Source organism: Dromiciops gliroides, chromosome 5, assembly GCF_019393635.1.
Source record: "Dromiciops gliroides isolate mDroGli1 chromosome 5, mDroGli1.pri, whole genome shotgun sequence".
In the NCBI taxonomy this organism is placed as follows: domain Eukaryota; kingdom Metazoa; phylum Chordata; class Mammalia; order Microbiotheria; family Microbiotheriidae; genus Dromiciops; species Dromiciops gliroides.
The window spans coordinates 131537658-131561870 of NC_057865.1; the positions used below are offsets into that span (position 1 = coordinate 131537658).

At 35.2% G+C, this 24213-nt stretch overlaps 1 protein-coding gene across 1 annotated transcript in view; it reads left to right on the plus strand.

The window, feature by feature from the left end:
• ASZ1 (ankyrin repeat, SAM and basic leucine zipper domain containing 1) overlaps positions 1-23913 on the plus strand; it is a 105837-nt gene extending 81924 nt beyond the window's left edge. The window contains exons 11-13 of the mRNA XM_043968289.1: positions 15164-15269; positions 16471-16584; positions 23761-23913. Of these exons, the coding sequence (XP_043824224.1) occupies positions 15164-15269; positions 16471-16584; positions 23761-23913 (373 nt within the window). The remainder of the gene's footprint in view (positions 1-15163; positions 15270-16470; positions 16585-23760) is intronic.
• Positions 23914-24213: the final 300 nt, after the last annotated feature.

Consider the following 24213-nt stretch of genomic DNA (forward strand, 5'->3'; position numbering starts at 1 on the left):
TACTTGAAGCTGTGGTTTTGGTTCTATTGTACCTAGGAATTTTTATTTTAGTTTTTCTTTGTGGATTCTTCTTTTCACTATGCCCTCTGGTTCTCAGTGATTTGGACAGTTTCCCGTATGATTTCTTTAAATATGATGTATAGGTTCCTTTTTTGTCATAACTTTCAAGTAGAAAAATGATTCTTAAATTCTCTCCTCATTCTTTTTCAGTGGTTGTACCCCATTCCCAGAATGTTTTTGCTCCTCTTCTGTGCCTCCTGGCTTCCTTAATTTCCTTTAAATCTCAACAAAAAATCCCACTTTCTAAAAGATAGTCACTCTTTTTTCAACCCAGGTTAGCATGAAGAGACATGGGAATTTAAAAGCCAAACAGAGTTTTATATTTTATTCTGAAAGTAGTAGCAGACCTCTAGTATTTGTTGAATAAGGAGGTATTTTGGGCTTTGTTGTCCTGTTTCAGTTCTCTTATAACCCCATGGATTATAGCATGCCAGTCCCTTCTGTCTACTCCACTATCTCTCAGAGTCTTTCCAAGTTCATGTTCATCTCTCCATATATCCCATTTCATTCCCTCATTCATCATCTTTATTTGTCCATCTCTTTCTCTGCCATCCCCTTTTCCTTTTGTCTTCAGTCTTTCCCAACATCAGGGTTTTTTCCAATGAATCCTGTCTTCTCATTATGTGACCAGGGTATTTAAGCCTCAGTTTCAGTATTTGTCCTTCCAGTAAATAGTCTGAATTCATTTTTTTAAGTATTGACTGATCTAATCTTGCTGTCCAAAAGGACTCTCAAAAGTCTTCTCCACCACCACAATTCAAAAGCATCGATTATTCTCAGCTCAAGTTTCTTTATAGTCCAACTCTCATAACCATACATTGCTCCTGGAAAAACCATAACTTTGACTATATGGACCTTTGTCAACAAGGTAATGTCTCTGCTTTTTAGTCTGCTGTCCAGATTTGCCATAGCTTTCCTTCCAAAGAGCAAGCTTAGTTTAATTTCATGGCTGCAGTCATCATCTACAGTGATCTTTGAACCCAAGAATATATACTGACAATGCTTCCATTTGTTCTCCCTCTGTTTGCCAAGAAGTGATGGGACCAGTTGCCATTATCTTATTTTTTATGTCAAGCTTCAAACCAGCTTTTTATATTCTTCTCTTTAACCCTTATTAAAAGGCTTCTTAATTCTTCTTCACTTTCTGCTATCAAAGTGCCATTATCTGCATATCTGAGGTTGTTATTTCTCATGGCAGCCTTAATTCCAGCTTTTAATTCATCCATCTTTGCATTTCACATCACGTACTCTGCATAGAAGTTAAATATATATAAGTGACAATATGCAGACTAGTAGTGTTTCTCTCCCAATCTTAAACCAATTAGTTGTTCCATGTTCGGTTTCAACTGTTCTTCTTAGCAAGCATACAGGTTCTTCAGGAGAGAAGTAAGGTTATCTGGTACCCCCATCTCTTTGAGGATGGTTAAAACTGCTTTATGAAGATCAATTTGACATCTTAGTGGAGGATAGACTGGAATGAGGAAAGATTTTAGCTAAGGAGACCAATCAGAAGGCTTCTGCAGTCAGAGAGGTGGTTTTAAGGTAGAATCAAGAGGACTTGAAAACAGATTGAAGATGGGATTGAGAGAGTCAAGAGTCCAAAAGATGACACCTATGTTGCAATCCTAAGTGACTGGGAGGATGGTGGATGTACTCAACACTAACAAGGAAGTTAGGAAGTGCTTGGAGAGCTGAGGTTCTATTATTATCCATGTTTTACAGATGAGCAAACTGAGACATAAAGGTTAATATTTTTGAGTAGGCCTGAGGCAGTCTCCTCTCTCCCTTGTCGTTTTTAGTTTATAGGGTAGAAATAGACAATGACCTTAATTAGGTTAAGGTGTTACCTTCTTGAGGATAGTTACCACCCTAGTCCTTCGAGGACCTGTCTTAAACATTGAAAGGAGTTAGGTCTTTGGAAAGAGGAAAAAAGCATTGAATACAGGGCATTGATTTCTTAGAAGTTTGATTAAGGACTTATCAGTCTTTTCAAGAAAGTCTGAAAAAACTTACAGCTGAAGAAATATTTTGCAATATTTTCTTTAAGAGAAAAAAAGAAGGCATGAATATGCTTTCTTCCAAAGCAAGAATTTAAAAATCTGGTTCTCTTGTTTATATTTTCTTTGCTGTTGCCCCATTTTACAGAAAAAGTATGCCAAGTGCCAAACACTTGACTTAAAATTTTTTAAACAACAATCCCTTGGGTCAATTGTGGAACCTCTCCTATAAAATAAATTTTGTGAGAAAAATAATATTGTTCAGGAATGTGAAGAACCCCAAATGGTTCAATTATTAGAAGTGTTGGATTTTTAAAAATAAAACTTTTAGACATATATATTCCAAGAATTTGACCTTGTTATTAAATCTCAGGTTATGTTTACATGCTGTTATGGAGAAGGTTTTACTTCTCACTTGTTCAGAGTTATTTTTAGGGAAGAAAATTAATCATTGTCAAAAAAAACTAACAGAGGGAAAACTTGAACTGATTGATTATAAACTCCCAGTGATGTTACTTGAACAATTAAGCTAATTAATTTAGTATAATTGTCTTCTAGTTGTTAAATGTATGGTTTTATTCACTATCATAATGTTTCAGTTATGAAAATTTCTCATGTGGACATAGCATCATTGTACAATGCATTTACTATTCTGCATTAATCTTAGAATTATTTTAAAATTCTGAAATACATTGAAAATTTTTCAAGTATTACTGCTTTGGAGATGTTTTTAACAAGTTCAGTTTAACTTGGGATAAAGCTCATATTTTTCAATTTCTATGACAGTCAGCTATCTTCTGGAGATGAATAAGTATGTCCACTCTTTTAAAGGTAATTACTCTAATTGTCAAATTACTGTTTCATTGTAAAAAATATAGTACCTACATATAATAAAATGATAATAAGTTTATATATTTCTTTAGGCACTAAAGTGAGAAGGAAACTAAAATTCTGTCATTTTAAAAATACTTTTTAGACTTAAAATTTAGTCAACTCATTAAGTATTACAGAAGGGACCAACTGTTTTACTTTTGTCTTTGTGTCCTAGCCCTCAGCATGCTGCTTATTAGCACATACTAGGTACTTAATAAATGTTTGTTCAATTGAATTCAACAGTGTAATATAGCAACCAAAATATCTGTTACCTTAAGCTGTGTTAGGAGGGTTATCATGTCTAGAACAAGGGAGCTGGTGATAGTCCTGCTTCCCTGGGCACTTCACTTCCTTTCCTTCTGTCTTGACCATGTAGTTCACTAGTTAAACTATGTGCTCACCTCTACATTTGAATCCCTTGCCCCATTGAACTAAAGCTACTCATGCTTTGATAAACTCTAGCTCTGGTTTACCTCTACCATTCCTCTGCTAATGTTATTCATATGCTGCTGAATTGTGCTGAAGAAAGTCACAAATTATTGATGGGGCCAACTACAAATTTATTATTTTTTTTCAGTTGGGATCAGATTGCCACAAGAAAGTCCTTTTCCTTTTTCCTGTGACACACTCCACTCACTACAGCTATTGCAGACCTTTCTTTCCTTAAGCCTCCTTGCTCCTCAACAGATGATTGACTATCAGATTTTACTTGAGAAAAATATACTCCAGTTGCCATTGAGTTAATCCTCTTTTTTCCTTCTTGTTATCTCAGATTCTCTTTATTATTATTTATAATCCTTTATTCCCTTTTCTCAACTTTTCTCCCTAAAACCTGTCCTTTTATTTTCATTCTTCCCCACTAATCAATCTCTTCTGACAGATTGTCCCTACAATTTTCTGATTTCTATTTCTAATCTCTGATCTCTCCCTGTCTCCTGGCTCTTTCTATGGTACCTAAAATATGTCCAGGTCATTTCCGTCCTTTAATAAAAAACAAAACCAACAACTTCGTTTAACCTTACCATCCCTCAAGCTGTTGTCTTGACCCTCCTTCCTTTTTTTCACAGCCTCCACTTCCAGTCTTCTTAGTCACTTTATCCTCTTGCACTCTGGCTTCCAACTCCATTACTCACCTCATCATTCATTTACTTCAAGGTTTCTAATTATCCTATAACTGTTTAATCTAATGATGATTTCTCAGTCTTTATCCTCAATTTCTCAAAAGCATTTACCACTGTTGACTCCACCTCCCTTTCCTGTATCCTTTCACATACTTGGATTTTTTATAAAGTTGGTTCCCTCCCTACCTGTCTGACTACTCCTATTCACGTTGTTATTTGTGTCCTGCCCTTAAAGTTTTGGTGAACCCAAAGCTGTGTCCTGGGCGTTCTTCTTTACAATTTCTCTCTTAGTTATCATATCCGTTCCCATATGTTCAACTATACTCTTTATAAAAATAACACCTAGATCTATATGTCCAGGCCTAGAATCTCTCCTAAGCTCCAATTGTATATCATCTGCCTCTTGTATATTTCAAACTGGATGTCCTGGTAGGCATCTCAGACTCAGTATATCCAAAAGAGAATGCATTATCTTCTCTTCCACCCCCTACCCCACTCATGTATGCCTGTGCACCCTTACTCCCTCTCTCCCTCTCCCTCCCTCCCTCTCTCTCTCTCCCTCCCTCCCTCTCTCTCTCTCTTTCTCTCTTTCTCTCTCTCTCTCTCTCTCTCTTTCTCTCTCTCTCTCTCTCTCTCTCTCTCTCTCTCTCTCTCTCTCTCTCTCTCTCTCACACACACACACACACACACACACCCCGACCTGAAACACACCTATGTTGTTTGTTTGTTTGTTTTTTGCAGGCAATGAATGTTAAGTGACTTGCCCAGGGTCATACATAGTAGCACTAAGTGTCAAGTATCTGAGGACAAATTTGACCCCAGGTCCTCCTGAATCCTGGGCTGGTGCTTTATGCACTTCATCATCTAGCTGCCCCGTCCCACCCCACCTATGCTTGTTAATAGAACTGCCATCCTTTTCTAGTCACCCAGAATAATGTTCTACTCTTTGTCTCACTGCTTATCACTTTTCTGGTCAGTCTTGTTGATTCACCCTCTGCAACAGCTCTTCTATCTACCTACTTTCTCTGTATTCAGGAAGCTGCTACCAAGCCCTTATCACCTTTTATCTACGCTATCATAATAACCTCCTAATTGGCTTCTTGCCTCAGGTCTCTCTGTCTCCTCCGTATTTCACACATTTGCTAAATTGATGTTCTAAAAGTAAAGATTTGACTATCATTTCCAAGAATCTCCATTTCCTCCCTGCCCCTTCCATAATAAAGTTGAAAATTTTCTGTCATTTAAATCCCTTCACAATATGGCTTCAGCTTACCTTATGCTTATTATTGCACATTACTTAACACATTCCATATTCCATCCATGCTGGTCTTCTTGATTATATGTGACATTCCATCTTCTTTCTATCTCTGTGCCTTTGCAATGACTGTCCCCCATACCTGAAACATTAGCTGTCCAGTGTAGATAATTAGGCCATTCTTTTTCAGTTGATTCATTAAAAAGGCTCTTTAGTGTTCAGGGCTTCAGCTAATGAGCAAAATGGAATCTGTGTATAGGATTATTTAGAGAATGTCACTGTAAGAGTATCTCTCTTTTATTTAAACTACACAAGACGTATTCTGTGACATTAGCAAATGCTATTCATAAGCATATATGTCTCTGTGCTAATATTCAACACAGTCTCTTCTGTAATCACATTTGTCATAGAATTTTAACACATGTGAAAGGCACCTTGTTCAAGTTGAGCCCTTAAAACTGCAATTGGTTCTGCTATCAACGAACAATAGACACAGTGGTATTTTATATTTTCTTTACCTCTTCATTGATAATATGACTTTGAAAAAGTGGTCTGTTCTAGAAAATAATCTGCCAAAGCTTGCCTGTTTCCCATTTCCCATTTTTATCTATGATGCCCTACATGAGGAAGCCCTTTAAATTAGTTGTTGCTATTTTTTCTTGGTCACATTTTTAAGTACTGTCAGTGATCTTTTCCATTCTTTTGAGGCCTTCCCCTCTTTGAAATTTCTCAAAAAAATCAATCATTGAAGGCCTTTGATACTGTGTCATTGCCAACACAGATTTCTTCCATATGTGTTGGAAAGACCCAGCTGTTCATCCCAACTTTATCTTTATAAGTATAACGGCATCTCATCACATAGTATATTGATAGGGGTTTTAGAATCCAAATGTGATCTTGCTTTCTTGTCACTAATTAGATGAGGCCATAGAAATACTGACACTTTCTTTTTTTCATTTTACCTTTGCTTGTGACCACCCTTCCAGTTTCATGAACAAATGTTCTCAAGATGATCTAGCCTATCCAGGGTCTTTGGATAATCTCTGATAAGTAGACTCATTTTCCCTACAATTCCTTTTTGGTGGGACAGTGTTTTTCTTGGTGAGTCAGTCTTCTATACTTCTATGGTCCTCTTGTAATATTTTCCAAACTAGTGTTACCTTGGGAAGGAAATGTAGTTTTTGCTAGCAGAGGTGGTTTCCTTAATGTGATGATTCATCATATACCAGATAAAACTTATCTAAGTAGTGTTGGTAGAAACATCATCTTTACTTTGAGAAATTAACCATTTTTTATATTCAGTAGCGTATTAAAAGATGCTAGCCACTCTGGTAGCTTATTTAAAAGATGCTAGCCACTCTGATTTCACACTGCTTTCCATCCTTATTCTTTCTTCTAATTCAATATTGAGAAAAATGATGTGATGATTGAAGAGTGCTGAATTGGGAGTGAGAGGAACTCTGTTCATATCCTGGCTCTGTTATTTACTAGCTATGTGACCTAGAGCAAGTTAGATCACTTTTCTGGATCTTAGTACATTTGTAAAATTAGGGGGAGTTGACTAGATTATTTCTAAATCTTTTTAAATTCTAAATCTGTAAATCTATGATTTTGCCCTTTTCAAGTGTCTGTTCCCAGCTAATACTGAAATGATTACTTTGTCAGTAACTACTTGTTTCTTGCATTAAGATATAATAAATTTCATGAATTGTGATTTGTAGGTGAGATAAAGTACTCACAATGCATTGGAATAGTTTCAAGCCTTTGGTACTTTACCTAGAACCTCCTTTTTCTAACTTAATTTTCACCCTTTCTTTCCATAGTAACATTTTCTTTGAAGTAATGAGTAAGACATTAGCTAAGTTTAAAGGATTTTGTCTACCTACTCAGAATTTCTCTATTTCTTCATCTTCTAGAATATATTAGTACATAAGCTTCCATTGTTTTGTTGATAATCTGCTTGCCTTACAAGGTGAGATGACATGGTATATTTTAAAATGATATTGCTCTTATTGCCTTCAGCACTGGGGCAAAACCAGCTCCAACATTTCCTTTATTCATCTCTATTAGGAACACATTTGAGTTGTCTTTGCATTTAGTTCAATATTCTTTATGTCGTCTTCTCTTTGGTGGAAATAAGTGGAAAATGTCAATATGAACATGTTTCACTGCTTTTGGTATTTTTTCTTTCCATAGTCATTGGACAAAGATTGTACAATTAAGGTTCAGCAGTTAAATTGCTGTATAGGTACACCATCTTAAGAACCTTGTGATTATTTTCCCCTGTTTTCTTTCAGAAGTGAGCTGATAGGGCTTAGAGCTGTTTTATATTGTAATGTATTTACAAGTTACATTGACTCCCCCCAGCCAAAATTTATCATCTACTTGACAATCTCCTGGCATTTTTCTTGCTTTTTCATAGTTGACTTGGTTGGTCTTTAGATCACAGACATAATCTCTTGCCAGTGACTGTACTCAAAGCCTTTCAGAGCTTGAGCTCCATTGGCATAACCTTTGAGAACTTATATCATCTCCACTCCAATATAACTTTTGTGGAGGATATATGTGTGTGTGTGTGTATGTATGTATGTCAAAATATATTCTATCATGCTCATCTTTTATTTGAGGTCTTAAAATGTATATGTTGGGAATAAATATTTTCTTATTTTTGAGTGTTATTGTCTTTGTAAAGTTGTTTTATATAGAATTAAAATATTCTATCGAATCTTCTGTAACATCCTAATATAATTTAATACTAACTTCATAGGTATTGCAAGGAAAATGTTCAGCATTGTACTATCAGTATTACTCAGATAAACCAGTTTGGTGGTGTTTTGTTTTTTTTTATCAAGTAGAGACCTATAAAATAAATCTAGTTCCCTGTCTTTATATTAACTATTTCCTGTGCCTGGTATGCCTTCTCTCCTCACATCCACCTCTTAGAGTCCATTGTTTCTTTCAAAACTCATGTCATCCGTTATGTTCTATCAGAAAGCCTTTTCTGATTCCCTCACCCCCCCCTTTACTCCCAAGATTGCCTTGTATTTTCTTTCTTTACATTCTATGTGTACTTGTGTATGTGTTGGCTTCCCCCAATAAAATGTAAGCTTCTTAAAGACAGGGATTCTCATTTTGTCTTTATATACCAAAAACCTAGCACAGTACTGGGTGAATAGTTGATTCTTAATAAATATTTGTTGATTGCTTGATTTGAAAGTTAGACATGGAAAGGATTCCTGCTTATTTACTGTAATGCCAAACTAGGATAACCAAGAAAAGATTAGACCCAAGGAAAATTAATATATTCTTAATTAAGGAGACAAACAGCTTTAGACTGCATTAGAACTCCAATAAAGGGAAGAAAGGTACAGTGATTCATTATATTACAAAATATTAGTGGTCAAAAATTCAGTAGTTTAAAAATATATGTGTGTAGTGTGGGTATACATATGTACATTTATATAAACACACATATACATGGACACATGTGTATGTGTGTGTGCATACACACACACACATATATATATATACGTCACTTTTCTACTTAAAGTCATTCTCTGAAGCTTCCTATGATATAAAAATGACTCTAGGTTATCAAAGAGTCTGCAAGATGAGTCTTAAGTTCTTTCAGTCTTGCCAAGGTAGAAAAGCTTTAAGTATGGGCCAATGGTGACGTATATGACTGGGGATCACCCTGGCTCACAGTAGTGTGCCTAATATGTTCCATCATAGTAAAAGTCTGATATAACTGAAATGTAAGTTGAATCAAATGAAAAAGAGAAAATTTATGTAATACTGTAGATGACTAGAGAGTTATATCAAAGTGTCTAAAATCTAACTTCTCTGCAGATTTATTCACACAAATGTATATAGTGTATGTATGTATACATGTATATATATTTTTAGTTTTATAATACATATTATATCACCTTTCTTGATTATTGCAAAGTTTATAGTTCAGTTCTGCTCTCTAATGATTTATTGATATGCTGTATACATACATACATACATATACATGCATATATATATATATGTGTATATATACATATATGTATGTATATATGTACCTTTGTCACTTCCAAGAAGAGACATGAAAGATATAAAACATTTGAAGGCTGTGGCTGAATGTCATAAGAGATTAGCATCTTGAAATCAAATCTGAATGGGAAGAACACGATCGATATTTATGTAATACCAGTCTTAATGTACATTTTAAGAAATGTATAATAGACCATAACAGCTTTGGAAAGACTCATTTTTTAAAAAAAATTAAACACTTATTTAAAGTTTTGAGTTCCAAATTTTATCCCTCCCTCCATCCCCCCCCCAAGCACTAGGCAATCAGATACAGGATATACATATGCAATTATGTAAAACATTACCATATTAGCCATTTTGTACAAGAAAACTCGAATAAAAGGAAAAAAATGAAAGTGAAAAATATCATGCTTCAGTCTGTGTTCAATCAATACAAGTTCTTACTTTGGAGGTGGATAGTATGCTTCGTCATTAGTTCCTTGGGATTGTCTTGGATCATTGTATTGCTGAGAATAGTTAAATCATTCACAGGTCTTCATCAAACAGTATTGCTGGCGTCGTACACAACATTCTCCTGGTTCTGACCACTTCTCTATACATCAGTTCATACAAGTCTTTCCAGGCCTGAAAGTATCTTTAAAAAACAAAACATGTCCTATATCAATGGAACATAAGGTAGCTATAGATGGATTAATATTACCTAGTCAGAGAGAGGGAAGGAAGGGAGAGAATTGATGTGTTCTTAGAGCAAGAATACATTAACAGACATTATAATGCTGCAGAAATATGTTTGGAGCAAGCAGACATCACTGTATTGAGCAGTAACAAAGACTGCTAATGGGCACATGCCATCATATTTGTTGATTGTAACAAAGTGGTTCACCTTTGGATGGAACCCTATGAAATGTCAAGATTCAAGAATGGAATGCCCTCTGTGGCTGACTTCCACATGAATTCAGCCAATATTATGTCAACAACTACTGAACAAATGCCTTAGTCTTAAGGATTTGTTTGTGGAACTCAGCAAATAAAATTGTTCAAGTAAAATGGAAAGCCACTGGATTTTATCGTCTGCTTTGCCATTGTGCCCTAAGGACCACTGGGTCTTATTTATTGCTGTGATGCCTTCCAAAGTTCTGGGCCTTGCAGTTTGTCCTCAGCTATACCTTCCAATATGTGTTGTCTCTTCAAATTAGATTGTGAGCTCCATGAGAGCAGAACTTCTGGATCATCTGTATGTATCCCCAAGACAGTGTTTGGCATATAGTAAATGTTTAATAAGTGCTTTCTCATTCATTCATGGAAACTTTGACATTTTTAAATAGATGTCATTGTAACAAAGACTCCATGCTACGAGGAAAAAAGAGCCTTCAAAATATAAAGATCTTGCATACAACTTCAGAATCATGAAACAGGATACGTACATATTGCTGTTGTCCTTTCTGCTTCTAGCAGTGTACTAAGGATGTTATCAGTGAGCCTACTTTTATTCAACTATAAGAAATGGTTAAAATAATGACATCTCAGAATCATTTTAGGTGAACCCTATCAAACAAGACTAATAATGAATATATTCATAATCATAACTGACATTTATATAGCTATCTAAAGTTAACAAAGCACTTCCATATATCATCTCATTTGAACCACGCAGTAACCCCGTGAATATATGTATGCTACATTGCTCTGTAGATTATAAAGTGGTGATGAGTGTTAGGTAATACAGTTATCACCATTTAACAGATGAAGAAACTGCAGTTTAGAGACAGTAAGTGACCTGTCCATTGTTTTGCATCATCAGTGTGATTTGAACCCACATCTTTCTGACTAAAAATCCAAGACTCTACTATATAAGCCACTCCCTCAGTTTAGGACCTCATCTTAATGGCCATTCTGTCTGAAGTTTCTCCCTAGTCCAATCCGTCCCCAACATAGCTGCAAAAGGACAAGTTTGACCATTTCACTCCTCTACTCAATAAATTATAACAGCTTCCTCCTGCCTCTTGTATGGAATATAAAATCCTCTGTTTGGCTTTTAAAAAGCTCTTTTTTTAAAAAAGCTTTTACAATCTGACTATAATCTATACTTCCAGTTGATAGTCTCCTTTCCCATACTTTTGTGGTCTGGCTAAATTGGCCTTTATGTTTCTCACATAAGATCCACATAAATCTCCTGCCTCCTTGCCTTTGCACTGGCTGTTCCCAATACGTGGAATGTAGTCTCTCTTCTTTTCTACCTTGTGAAATCATTCACTTTATTCAAAACTCAGATCAAGTTCCACTCTCTACAAGAAGCCTTTTCTGATACCCCCAGCAGCTAGTTCTCAACCTCCCTAATCTACTTTGTATTTACTCTGTATATATTTATATAGGTACAAATTGCCTCTTTAATAGAATATAAACTTGTTGAGGGCAGGGACTGTTCCATTTTGTCTTGTTACTTGCAGAGTAGCACAGTGCCTGGCACAGAGCAAATGTTTAACAAATACCTGTTGATTTATTTACTGCTTGACTGTGTTCTGTTGTCATAGCCTGTAAGAACCCAGCATTACCGTCACTCTACAACCACATGCAATAAGGCACTGGATTAAAACTTTAATCAAGAAATGCAAGCATGTACATGTACACTCTTTACATATACTCAAAATGGAGTTAGTAGTAGTGAGTGGAATAGATGTAGAAACAAAAAATGATAGGATTTAGGGATTATTTAAATATGTGGAATGAAGAGTCAAGGCCTGGCATTATTTCAGTCCTTCTACCCCACCCAGCTATCATTTCATCTCTCTTCCTTTTACTAACAGATTTCTTTAAAATGTAGTCAGTTGGGGTGGTACAGCAACCCCTGGAGTTAGGATGACCTGAGTTCTAATGTGGCCTCAGACACGTAGCAACTGTGTGACCCTGGGCAAGTCATTTAACCCTGATCACCTCAAAAAAAAGGAAAAGAAAATAGAATCAGACCTAATGTATCTTCTTCCTTATTACATTTTTGCACAACTTGCTTTCCCTTAGACTCTTAAGATCATAATTGTAAAGTATTTAATACAGTACCTTGAACATAACAAGTGCTATAAATATTAGCTATGAAGATTATCTAACTTCTCTCCTCATCTCACTACTGAAATTTCTCTCAAAAAAAAAGCCATCAATTCTGTCATCATTTTATATAGAGATGTTTTCCTCCTTGACTTTTCTGCAAAGAATTTTTGACGCTTATGACCAAATTTTTTCTTTCCTTCATTTGCCAGTATTTTTTCCTTATTTCCTACTGTACCTCTCTAACCCTTGCTCTTTCAGTGGCCTTTCGCAGCTCCTTAAATGTAATTGTTCCCCATGATTCTTTCTCTTTTTACTCTCTCCCTTGGCAGTTTCATTCATTTCCATAACTTTAACTGTCACTTTCTGAAGTGATTCCCAAATCTATATCTCCAGCCTGACCTTTGTTCTCATCCTCCATGCCCATCTCTTTATTGCCTGTATGACCGGGTTTTTCTGCATATCCATCCTTCTGGTAACTCGTTTTACCTTATCCAAAATCGAACTTACTGACTTTTCCCCAAAATACAGCCACTTCTCACTTCACTGTTTCTGTTGGTAGTGCCACAATTTACTCTGTCAGTCTTATTTGCAATCCTAGTGTTATATGTCATGTATAGGGAACAAGTTTGGCTAGAATGCATAGTGTGTAAGAGGCTATATCCCCTCCATAACATTCAGTATTTACTTGTTCCTATAATGCTCTCAGAGTATTGAGCTTCACTCAAAAACTTAAGAGATCACACTTTAACCTACTGTAAATTTATGTTACATAAAACCTTAGCTATACCTTATTTCCTACTAAAGGCCATTCTATACTTTTATTATATATACACAAAATTCTTTTCTACTATGTTAATTCCCAGGCTCATCCTTCATACCAACTATTCTAGACTTTTCCCTTTTCTCAAGTGTCCCAGTCTCTAGACTTCCACTCCCCAAAACAAATGAGCGAGCTTAGTATTAAACTGAGAAGACTGAAGCCTCCAACAAAGTTTCTTCAGGTTTCCTGGTCTTTTCCTTAAAACTTCATGACCTATTTTTCCTTTCCTCCTATCCAAGGAAAAAGTTAGTTCTTCTTATTACTAAGGCTAATACACTCTTTTTGTTCTCTGTATCTCATTCCCATCTCCCATATAACCTCGTCCAGCAGTCAGTCATCAGTTCACTTTCACTCATACATGGGCAATCACTTTTTCACCACTGCCTCCTTCTAATATAAGTACTCTCAGCCCATCCTCTAAAATATCCCCTTGATCTTTTTGTCATTTCTAGGCACCTACCTAGCTTTCTCTTCCCATTCGCGGCTAGACTTAATGTCTTCCATCCTCACTGTTCTACAAAAACTACTTTCAGAGCTCACCAGTTATATGCTTATAGCAAAGTTCAGTGGTCCATCCTCATCCCTCATCTTCATTGACCTCTCTGTAATATCTGATGCTAATGACTACCACTTCTTCCTGGGTAATATCGCTTTCCTTGACTTTTTAGACATCAATCTCTTAATTTTCATTTGACTGATCCTTTACTGATTCCTATGTTGGATTTTCTTCATTGCGTGTCTGTGTCTGTCTGTCTGTCTGTCTGTCTGTCTGTCTCTCTCTCTCTCTCTCTCTCTCCCTCTCTGAGGCAATTGGGGTTAAGTGACTTGCCCAGGGTCACACAGCTAGTAAGTGTCAAGTGTCTGAGGTCGGATTTGAACTTGAGTCCTCCTGAATCCAGGGCTGGTGCTTTATCCACTGTGCCACCTAGCTGCCCCCTTCATAGTCTCTTAAAAGGAAAATCCCTAGTTATTTTTTCCTGGTGTCTTTTTACTTTCTCCCTTAACTGTAGTTATTTCCATGGCTTCAACTTTAAATTTTGCACATATGAATCCTATATCTGTATATCTGGCCCTGACCTCGAAACGTGGGTCCTTTTTTCCAAGCTCCGTCTTAAAGACCCTCCTTAATTTCATATTCAGCATATCAATAACTCATTTTTATCTTTCTCCAAAAATCTTTTTCACTTTCTGATTTACATATTTCTTAAGTTTTGTTACCATTACCCAGTCTCACATATTTAAATTCTAGGTCTTATCTCAAAGTCTTCCTTTTCTCTCACTTTCTTCATATAAGTGACTAACTACTATCAATTCTACTTCATCAGTATTGTTCTTACCTATTTTCTGTGATCTCTCTGTTATCACACTAATACAAGCTATCATCACAGCCTGTTCATTTCACTTCTAGATTGATCTTCCTTTCCATAAATCTGTCTTGTCACTCCTTTGCCCAAAATTCTTGAATGATTCTTGCTGTCTTCCACATAAAATTCAAGCCCCTACATATGGTACCACCCTGCCTTTCCATCTCATATCACCTGTGTAGCCTAGGCTCCAATAAAACTGCATTCACTATTACCCTTTCCCACTTTCCAGTTCTCATGTCTTTGCTTGTGTTATTCCTGTGCCTAGATGGTGGTCTCTCCTTCCACCTCCAGCTATTCAAAATCAACCTATTCTTGAAAGCCCCAATCATTTGCCACCTTCTTCTTGAAGCCCTCTGGCCATAAGGTAATCATCTCACCCTTTATTTTGTATTATAGTTATATGTGTATGTGTCAGTATTCTCCTGTTATGCGGCAGGCTCCATGAAGAAAGTGATCTTATCTTACAATTTGTTATTCCCATAGGGATCTCTACACAGTGGCAGTTATGATGTATTGAATCAAATTGTTGAACAATATAACTTAGTTTTTTGAGTGATTCTTATTTTATTCTCTGTCTTTCCCTTGTCTAGTGGCGATGAGTTCCTCAATTTTCTGCTGAAATTAAACAAGCAATGTGGTCATTTAACTACAGCAGTGCAGAACATAATTAACCAGTTACCAGTAAATTCCCATAAGGTAATCATCAAAAAATGTCATTAAATGAAAACAAATGGTAAACTTTATTATAAATGAAAAAACTGTTCATTTGGTGAAATTATATATGTATATATACATATCCCCATAATTATGTGAAATATATACTAAATAATCTGCTAAATTTTTCTGTTCTGTTCCTCTTAACAACTAAAATACCCATATGTTCTACCTTTTAAAAAAGATAATTACCTAGACTAAATTTTGAACAAAGTTATTAATTAGCAAAATTACTTTTTTCCTTATTAAGAATTTAATTGTTTAAAACATAAATTCCAAGTGAAAGTTGAAACAAAATATTGTGCTTATCAGTGTTACAAATAATCTGTTTCATCAGAAATTTTGAGGAAAAAAGTATATTTAAAATAGAAAGATCACAATTTTAAAATAGGAAAGTATTCAGTAATTGATAATGGATACCTTATAGTTTATCTACTAATTAGTTTCATCAATTTTTGTTTGTAGTTTAAGATGTCAGGGCTTCTCTAGAGTTTTTCTGTATTATATGTTATTCTAGTATGAGAAGCTTATGGTTTTTATTTATGTTTCCATAGGAAGATTTGATGAAAATGTGCATCTACATATAGATGTGCGTATATACCCATATGTATTATGAACTTAGTAATTCTAAAGACTACTTTCTGTATTTAAAAATTAATTTCTTTTTCTATACCTTAAGTTTCATTGTTACTGTTCACTGTGAACAAAATAACTGTCTTTGTGACCCTGGACCTAACCTATCAGTGCTAGACCAATGGTGTCAAACTCAGATATATTGGATCCCTAAAGTCCGAATATTGGCTTAGAAAACCACAAATGAACATTATCTGTGTTTTATTGTATATTTTTATGTTTTTATTTTTGTTTTAATTTTTAAAATGTTTTTATTTTGTAAAACATTTCCCAGTTATGTTTTAAACTGATTCAAGTAGCATGTTTTTGCAGAGTTTGACACTCTGGTCTAGACAACTTCCTAAAAGTAACTTGCAAAGAAGGTACTGGCCAATATTGATAGAGTTTTCATCTGTTAGTTCCCTATACCAGTGAAATCACAGTTCTAGTTCCAATTCTTACTCCTATAATATGCATAATTTATTTTAAGAAATGTCTTTATTTGTACGTATTATAGTTGGCAGCAGTTGTTTTCCATTCTCTAAAATACACTTTTTGGCTATCTTAACAGATAGTACTAGAATGGGGATCCTCCCAAAGGTTTACATCAGTTTGTGAAAATTTGGTTAGTAATGTTGAAGATCTGGGTGAAGAAGTCTGCAAATTAAAAGACTTAATCCAGAAGGTATATATTTTCATTGTTAAATTACAATTTATATGGCTCTGAATACAAGTATGTATGTTTTTTGCTTTAAGAAAATGGATATATGAAAATTAAGTTTCTTGGAAGAGAGCCAGTTGAATAAATGATAATCTGTATCATTAAAGGATTTTTCCTATAGCTCATTACTAGGCTAAACTACCAAGTTTTTAGTGATTATTATATAAATTAGATATACATAAACATTTTAGGAGCACATTTTTTTAATAAATAAGAGTATTTTATTTTTTCCAATTACATATAAGGATAGTTTTCAACATTTGTCTTCATAGGATTTTTAGTTCCACATTTTTCTCCCACCCTCCCCTTCCTCCCTCCTCCCCAAGACAGAAAGCAGTCTGATATAGATTATATATGTACAATAGCATTAAACATGTTTCTGCATTAGTCATCTTGTGAAAGAAGAATCCAAGCACAAGGGGGAAACCTCAAAAAAAGAAGGAAAAAATAAAACAGCCCAAAAGTAGAAACAGTATGGTTCAATCTGCATTCATAATCCACAATTCTTTTTTCTGGATGTTGAGAACATTTGCTATCATGAGTTCTTTGAAACTGTTTTGTATTGTTGCACTGATGAGAAGAGCCAAGTCTGTCACCATTGTTCATCACACAATGTTGCTGTACTGTGTACAATGTTTTCCTGGTTCTACTCCTCTCAGTCAGCATCAGTTCATGTAAGTTCTTTCAGGTTTCTCTGAACTCCTCCTGCTCATTGCTTCTTACAGCACAGTAGTATTCCATTACATTCATATGCCCCAACTTGTTTAGCCATTCCCCTATTGATGGGCATTCCTGAGATTTCCAATTCTTTGCCACCACAAAGAGCTGCTATATAGGAACATGTTTGTTGTATAAAGTAAAGTATACCTGTATTTTGTGTGTTTAGACAATAATAATCCAAGATAACCTTTAATATAGTTTCCAAAAAGTTAGTTGCCCTAAAATATTTACTAGCCTACAACTCCCTAGTTTGCAGTCAACCCAAATCAGTCAGTCAACAAGCATTTATTAAGTTCTTATAGTGTGTCTGTGTTAAGCACTAAGTATCCAGATTCACGCAGAAAGACAGTCTGCCTTCAAGGAGCTTCCTTTCTAATTGGGAAAGCCAAGCCATAAAAAGAAGCTGTAGGGGCAGCTAGGTGGTGCAGTGGATAAAGCACCAGCCCTGGATTCAGGAGTACCTGAGTTCAAATCCGGCCTCAGACACTTGACACTTACTAGCTGTGTGACCCTGGGCAAGTCACTTAACCCCCATTGCCCCACAAAAAAAAAAAAAGAAGCTGTAAAGGAGAGGTTAGAAACAAGGTACTCAGGGCAGAGGCATAATAGAGAAAGTCTGGAGTGTGTCCCGGAAAGGAGTGAGGCCTGGGCACTTTCCTTGAATGGAGGATCTGAGAGGATCCATCTAGATCTTTTGATATTCCATGGATAGCAGTGGGCATATAGAGGCATTTCCGTAGATCATATCTTGTACTTGTTACATAATTGGTTCACCTCATTTTCTAGTTGTGTATCTCTCTATGGGCATTCCTTATTCCACTTACTTCCATTTACCCTCAGCTCCTCAAAAGCAATATGTTTCATCCTTCTCAGTACCAACATGGACCTGTAGTTTGCCCTTTGGGTGACCCTCACCATGAATTTTTCTGAAATTGCTTTTCCATGACTGCCATACAGCATTACAGGAAGAATTTTGATGTTATGGACCTTTGTTTCAGGGAGCTGCTTGATGCTTGAAGTCATTAAAAGCACTGTCCCGTTATCCAAACACAACACAGCTTTTTCTCCTCTTCCTATTCAGTTCTGGACCTAGTTCACAACCACATTGTTGGTGTAAGATACATACATGCACATACATATACATATACATATACATATACATATACATATACATATACATATACATATACACACACACACTAATGGACTATAAGTTGTGCGTCTGTTTGCCTATCGTGGTTTAGAAAACATTCATTCACGTTCATACATCTACTTGTATTTTTCCTATGTAATTAAGCCAATTTTTTTTGAAAGATGAAGAATTTAATTTAGAAGGCTCTACAGTTTTCTGGGGTAGGATATATTCAGTACAGTGTCCTCTGAAAACTGAAGCATCTGGTGTAATTTTCTGTCTATAGAGAACCCCTCTTCTACTTGGATTCTGAATCCATGGGGGTGGGCAGCAGACATCTTTGAGAGAATGTTTATTTTATACCTTGTTTGGTAAACAAATTCATCAAATTTACCTCTGTTGTTACTTCTTTCAAGGAATTTTATATTTAATATCAGAGCTACCCTCAAACAATTGACACAAAAATGAATACATGGTTCTATTGTGCTTATTCTTTGTTAACTGTAAAAAGGATTCAGTTTAGTAGAGCAAAATTCTTTATCACAATTACTTAAAAGTAACAGTAGATAACATGTATGAAAGATGTTTTGTTGGTAAAGTGTCATTTTGCTCTATCAAATTAAATACATTTTATAGTCAACAACTAATGAGAATGATAGAATCATATATTCACTTCACCTTTTTGTGGGGCATGAAAATGTAATGTTATGTTCTGCTTTGAATATTGTTTGCAAAAGCCTGTCCATTTTCTTCTCACACCATCCTCAATTGGTCTTCAGAACCTTCCTAGTATTACAGAAATGAGGAAGGAAGCCTATGGGTTGGTAGTTATTGATTTTTTCGGTTATTCAGAAGAGGATAGTTATTCTGTGATTTTCAAAACTTCTTTCATATATCTTGAGAATTGATCTCATAACCTTATTTTGATCTCTAGCACAGATCTCTTCTTATACACGTTACTCCAGCTGCCCATCTTATCTTTTTTTTTTCCTCAATTCCATGTGTCCTTCCTCATACTCAAAATCCAAGCCTGTTATGTTAGAGTTCAAATATAATGGAGCCATTGTATTGCTATTAAAGTGTTTATTATAAAAGTCTTTATGGATATTTTTAATTTTTCATTAGTTTCTTACCCTTCTAATTTCATCCTTAAATACACTCAGGTTGATTCTTCCTTTTGGATTTCTTACCAGGCTTCTTGTTTTTTTCCCTTTCACTGTTTCTGTTTTATGAGATGATGCTGCTCATTATGTTCCACCATCCTCTATAAGATTTTACAAACAAGTTTATATTCTATACCAGTGTTACCCATGGCTTCCATCTTTCTCCTCCTGGAAAGAAGATCAAATTGAAACAGGTTTTAATCTCTTTATCACCTGCTGGAACAATTGTTTTATAGCATTTAAACTTCTTTGGGAGATGGTTATATCTGTTGATTTTTTATTTTAATTTTTTAACTTTTAAAGTAATTTTAAAATAGATCAGGTTGGAGTTGCCGGTATTTAGTGCCACATCTACTTATTTTTCAAATTTTTTTGTAATTTTGTGTTGATTTTGCCATTTGCGTATAACAAGGTCAGAATAGGACTGTGCATAGACAGATAGGAAAATGACTCCCACATATGTAACCTGTCATTTCTTGTGTATGAGAATACAGTGACTTTAATTTGGGGAAGGTATTATTTGTTGTTCATCATGCCCAGTGCCTACTTTCTTTATGAAGACAATATTCATGATTGGAGTTGAGGCTATTGTATAGTCTACAAACATCTAACCTCTCATTTCTTCTGAACCATATTTCCCAACATAATTTTCACTATTATTCCCTATGCTTACCTTTGCATTGAAGTCATCAAGCATTAAAGTACATGGCGATATAATTTAGTTTGTCTTATTAGATCCTTCATAGAGTTTCTCTACCTCCTAATCACCTACAAGCTTTTTGCGATGTTCTCTTCATGATAGTTTGGAGGGGATGAAGTTTGTCTGTTTCATAAATATTCATCTTAACTACTGCAGAATAATACAACTAACTATCCCATGAAATGGTGCTTTTTGCTGCCTTTAGAAACATCATCAAATCAATTCCACTGACTACTTTCCTCTTTGGAGAATTGTGGTCTATTTTCCAATTAGCTCTAACTTCCTCTTGCTTCATTTATAACAGTAATCCTAAGAATAGCTAGTGTTTGTAGAGCATTTTAAGGTTTGCAAAGGATTTTACATGCCATCTTATTTTAAGCTTCATAAAACATGTAGAACTAGGTGGTATTATTCACAGGTATCTAAAAATTGATGTAACAGAGGTCCTCCTTTGTCCCTGGACAAATATCTGAGATTTATAGTACCAGCAGCTAATGTCTGTAAAAGATTCAGAAACCATGATTCTTAGAACCCAATGTCTGCTTTCCTGCCATTTTGTTATCTTCATAGCAGAAGTAGAAGAGGGCCCACATAGAACTGATGGCTACTTTGAATTTTTCCCTAATTTCTAAAATTGGGGCAGCTAGGCGGTATGCAGTAGATAGAGAGCACTTACTAGCTGTGTGACCATAGGCAAGTCACTTAACCCTAATTGCCTTAAAAACATCTAGGGCCATCTCCAGTCATCCTGGTGTATATCTTTCCACTAGAATCCAGATGGCTCTGGAGAAGAGAAATTGGTGACTTTGCACAGCCCTTCCTCACTTAAATCCAGTTCACTTTAAGTCATGACATTACCTCCCTGATGTCATGGCCCTCTTCAAGGACGAAGGACAAACAACGACAACAATTTCTAAAATTATACTTTAATTTTATGGATTCCTTAGGCCAAAGAATCAACACCATGTGGCCACCCTACTGCTAATGAACCTCTCCAAACTTAGCTGAACCTATCCCCCAAATTAAATATTAACCTGCTCTCAAGACCGTTCTAAAAGTTTTCTAGCACTGTAGAACCTGATAAAGCCAGTCCCTCAATGACATAGATTTTGAGAACTCAGGTTTACCTCAGTGCTTCAAAAAGATTTGGGAGTAGGACTCCAGAAACATGCATAGTAATAACTTCTCTATATAAGTAAATGCCAATAAATTTTGTACAAAACAACTCTTCTCAAAAAAATTTAACAAGGGACTAATAGATCCATATGCTACAAATTCCATACAAAAACTTTACTTTCCTAGGAGGGGAGAGGGAGGGGGAGGCAGGGAACACCTTAAGAAAGGAAATATCATCTTCCAGTTATTTGTGGACAGAGCTTAAGCTTGCTGTCACCATAATCGAGATTTATAGAACTAGTCAAGCCACTTCAGCTACAGGGGAGCAGAAGGGAATAGTTTCTGGAGTTGCATTTATTTTAAAGCTATAATTTTCAAACTTTTGGTCTAAAAGAGTTTTAGAGTGATTAGTAGAACCTGTTTGTGTAAACCACTAAGCACCTGATTGGTAGTGTCATGTTTAAATTGTGACCTATATATAGATCATAGAACTAAGCTGAAAAAGGCCTCAGAGATCATATATGTATGGAACCACCATCTTCTGATTCCTAAATCTCTCTATGCTCCATACTTCCTTGTCTGTAACATTGGCTTCAGGTAATTGCCATGAAAAGATCAAAATTGTAGGGCTGCTAATATATTTGATGGTAGTTTCTCCACATGAAATGAAAGCTGATTTCCCCCCCTTCCCCCACCAGGAGGATTTGGGCACTTTGGAGAATGTGATTACTAGATGAAAAACATTTTGAACCATTACTTAAGGAACTAAGACTCCAAAACACAGCAATTATAATATAATCAGGGACTTCAATATTCATTTTTTAAAATTCTTAGTCACTCTCAGAAATGTTCTACTTTTCCTGGATTGGTCAGAGTCCTTTTTTCATAAAGTATAATTTTAATACATTTATGTCCGTGAAATGGACAAATATTTTGTGGATCTATATGATCCCATGGAAGGCAGAAACGTTTAAAGTAAGTTACAGAGCCAGAGTATTGGGTCATTGCCTAAAAGCATAAACTGTGCCTTTCTCAAAACAAGTGGTCATGATGAGATTTTGATTTGGGGACGTGTCAGGGCTACAAAGATTTGGGGACTGTGCCACTGTTCTTATTATAGTGCAAAAGATACTAATAATGACTACTGAGTACTTTTTTTCTGGAAGGTATGAGTTATCAGAGATAAGTGTACTGAGGACAAAGAAAGAGGGTAGGGGAGAGGTCAAGGCTAGACGTTAACACCACATCACTCACTTTCAAACCAACACAATGACAGGCTCTTGTCAGAAAGAGTCATTTTAAGTAATTGGTTAGTAAAAGGAATGACCATCCCAGGATTCAGTAAATGGAGCATCAGTGTCAAAAAGGAATCTGTTACTGAATGAAGCCATGTGGAAGTTAAGCTAAGAATATAGTATTAATGAGATTGGCATTGAAGTCCTTTATTCAACTGTAACTTAAAATTAATATTGCAGACTTCTTTCCTTAAATATTTACATTGTAGATTTTAGAAGTAGTTATTTCTACTAAGTTGAAAGTATTTATAGCACCAATCCAGCACAGGATGTTTCCAGCAAATATCACTCTATAAAAGTGCCTGGCTTTTTTTTTATCTTTTAAAGATCTTTACTTTTATGTTTTGTTTGTTGATGTGGGGTCCTCAACGTGGAATTTGTTTGAGGGTGTTTGTCAAAGTTGGGCTTAATAAGTTTTTTCCAAAGAGGTGTTAAAGCAACCTTTAAAATTTTAAAATGAAAACAGGGTTTAAATATCTAGCTTCAATAACTCGGATAAATTTCAGAATACAAATTTTCTATAGGAATATTTTATAATTGTGTATTGTTCTATATATCATTAATATGTAATTAAAAGAAAGGAAAATATAGTGTCTTATCAGTCAGCACTCCTAATAAGCTGCCCCTTAATTTTCTAAATCATTTCAAATTAAACTTATGATACATTTATATGTGAAATGATTTATCTCTAATATAATATTGTTGCCTTTTTGTCATAATGGGATATTACTGAAAGTCATTTAGAATGTTTTTAAAGGCATTTATCTTCATTCAAAGTTTTCCTTGATTAGAATAGCAAAACTTTCCTTGTTATTTGTATTTATGTGGAAGAATCTATTACAACAATGCCACTTTTAGTCAAATACAAAACAAAAAACAACAGCAGCTTTTGAACAAGCTTTGGGTTAGATGAGCTGTACTCATCCTTAGGGTATTCAGTATCAAATGCCTTTTTAAAACTTTTCTATATTTTAGTGCACTAACTTCTTTTTCTTTTCTTATATCAAATAATAGTTGCAGAATGACCAGAAAAATGATCCCTGTCGTGTACCACCTATAGAAACATATTCTACCTGGAATAACAGATTTTTGAAGAGGGCAACATTTACAGTATGTGGATTTGGGTTTCTCCTCTTCATTTGGAAGCTAACTTTCCAGAAAAGCTGATGTCGATTCTTATTTTGAGCAATGTGTATAGTCAAGTCTTTGGAAGAGAGTTGAGAACTACTATTTATGTTGTTTTATACTCTCAAATACAAGGTTGCACATGTTTCTTCACAGATTTTTGTCAGATTTATAAAACTAATTTGTTAATTTTGATCAAGATATAAATAACAGGCAATTCTATGATTTTTTAAAAATTCATTTGAATATCTTATATTACTATTGATCCCCTTCAAATAAAGTTTTACCTAGTTTGTCTTTGATCTTCCATACTAATGTGTGTGTTTTGCACAGAAATGAAAA